Raw genomic sequence first — 734 nt, forward strand, 5'->3', positions numbered from 1 at the left:
TATAGAGCCTTAGAGCTGGAATGTAGTATGCGTGTACACCACACACAAAGTCGATCGTCTATCGGAAGTCTAGGCGTGCGTGATAGATAATCGTTATGTAAGAGGAGGCTCGAAGGCTGTTGGCCGCCAGACTCTGACGTGCAACGAACGTCGCATGAAACTGGGGAACGCCCTGACTCTCGAGGGGCCCGCGAGCCACTTGGCGAACTTCTTTTTGTATTTATGATCCAGATAAAGAAAGTTTACGATTCAGATAGGATCGGCGATGTCGGCGGGGCCGAAGTGGTAACCTGAAGCTGCGAAACAGAGGAGAGAAGCGTTTGCATGCCGGAGGCGCAATACTATGCCTTTCTTGTTGCCATTTCTGCGCGTAATAATAGAGCGAGCGCCCTCTTCCTAGCTGCTTGTACACGACCGTCGTCGTCCAGGTGCGTAATTATTTTGGAACGACACGCGATTCGTTCGGACTTTAGCAAAGGGGAGTTTTCTTAAGTGGTTTTTGAAAGTGATTGCTATAGTGGATTTTCGTAATTAGGTCTCTATCGAGATATGTTTTTTTTTTAGGTTAGTGTAAGTGCGACGCTTGAGTTTTGATATAAGAGTTTTCTTAACTGATTTTAAGAATAATTGCTAATTTTTTTGCATTTGTTTAGTAATAGTGTTTTCTTTTTTTAGAATAATATAATAGATTTTATATTATATATATATATATATATATATATATATATATATTT

The 734-nt window shown here is 41.0% G+C and overlaps 1 protein-coding gene across 9 annotated transcripts in view; it reads left to right on the forward strand.

The window, feature by feature from the left end:
• Nucleotides 1-734, forward strand: part of LOC102670749 (glycogen-binding subunit 76A) — a 78,200-nt gene that overhangs the window by 66,030 nt on the left and 11,436 nt on the right. For 2 of the 9 annotated variants that reach the window (XM_031509321.1, XM_031509322.1), the window contains exon 1: nucleotides 25-428. The exons of 6 other annotated variants lie outside the window; for them this stretch is intronic. In XM_031509321.1, coding sequence (XP_031365181.1) covers nucleotides 325-428 — 104 coding nt within the window. In that variant the 5' untranslated portion in view covers nucleotides 25-324. Of the gene's footprint in view, nucleotides 1-24; nucleotides 429-734 lie in introns of those variants that run through there. One more of the 9 variants, XM_006613223.2, reaches the window with a different exon arrangement.

The sequence above is a fragment of the Apis dorsata genome, unplaced genomic scaffold (genome assembly GCF_000469605.1).
Source record: "Apis dorsata unplaced genomic scaffold, Apis dorsata 1.3 scaffold_137, whole genome shotgun sequence".
Lineage (NCBI taxonomy): Eukaryota > Metazoa > Arthropoda > Insecta > Hymenoptera > Apidae > Apis > Apis dorsata.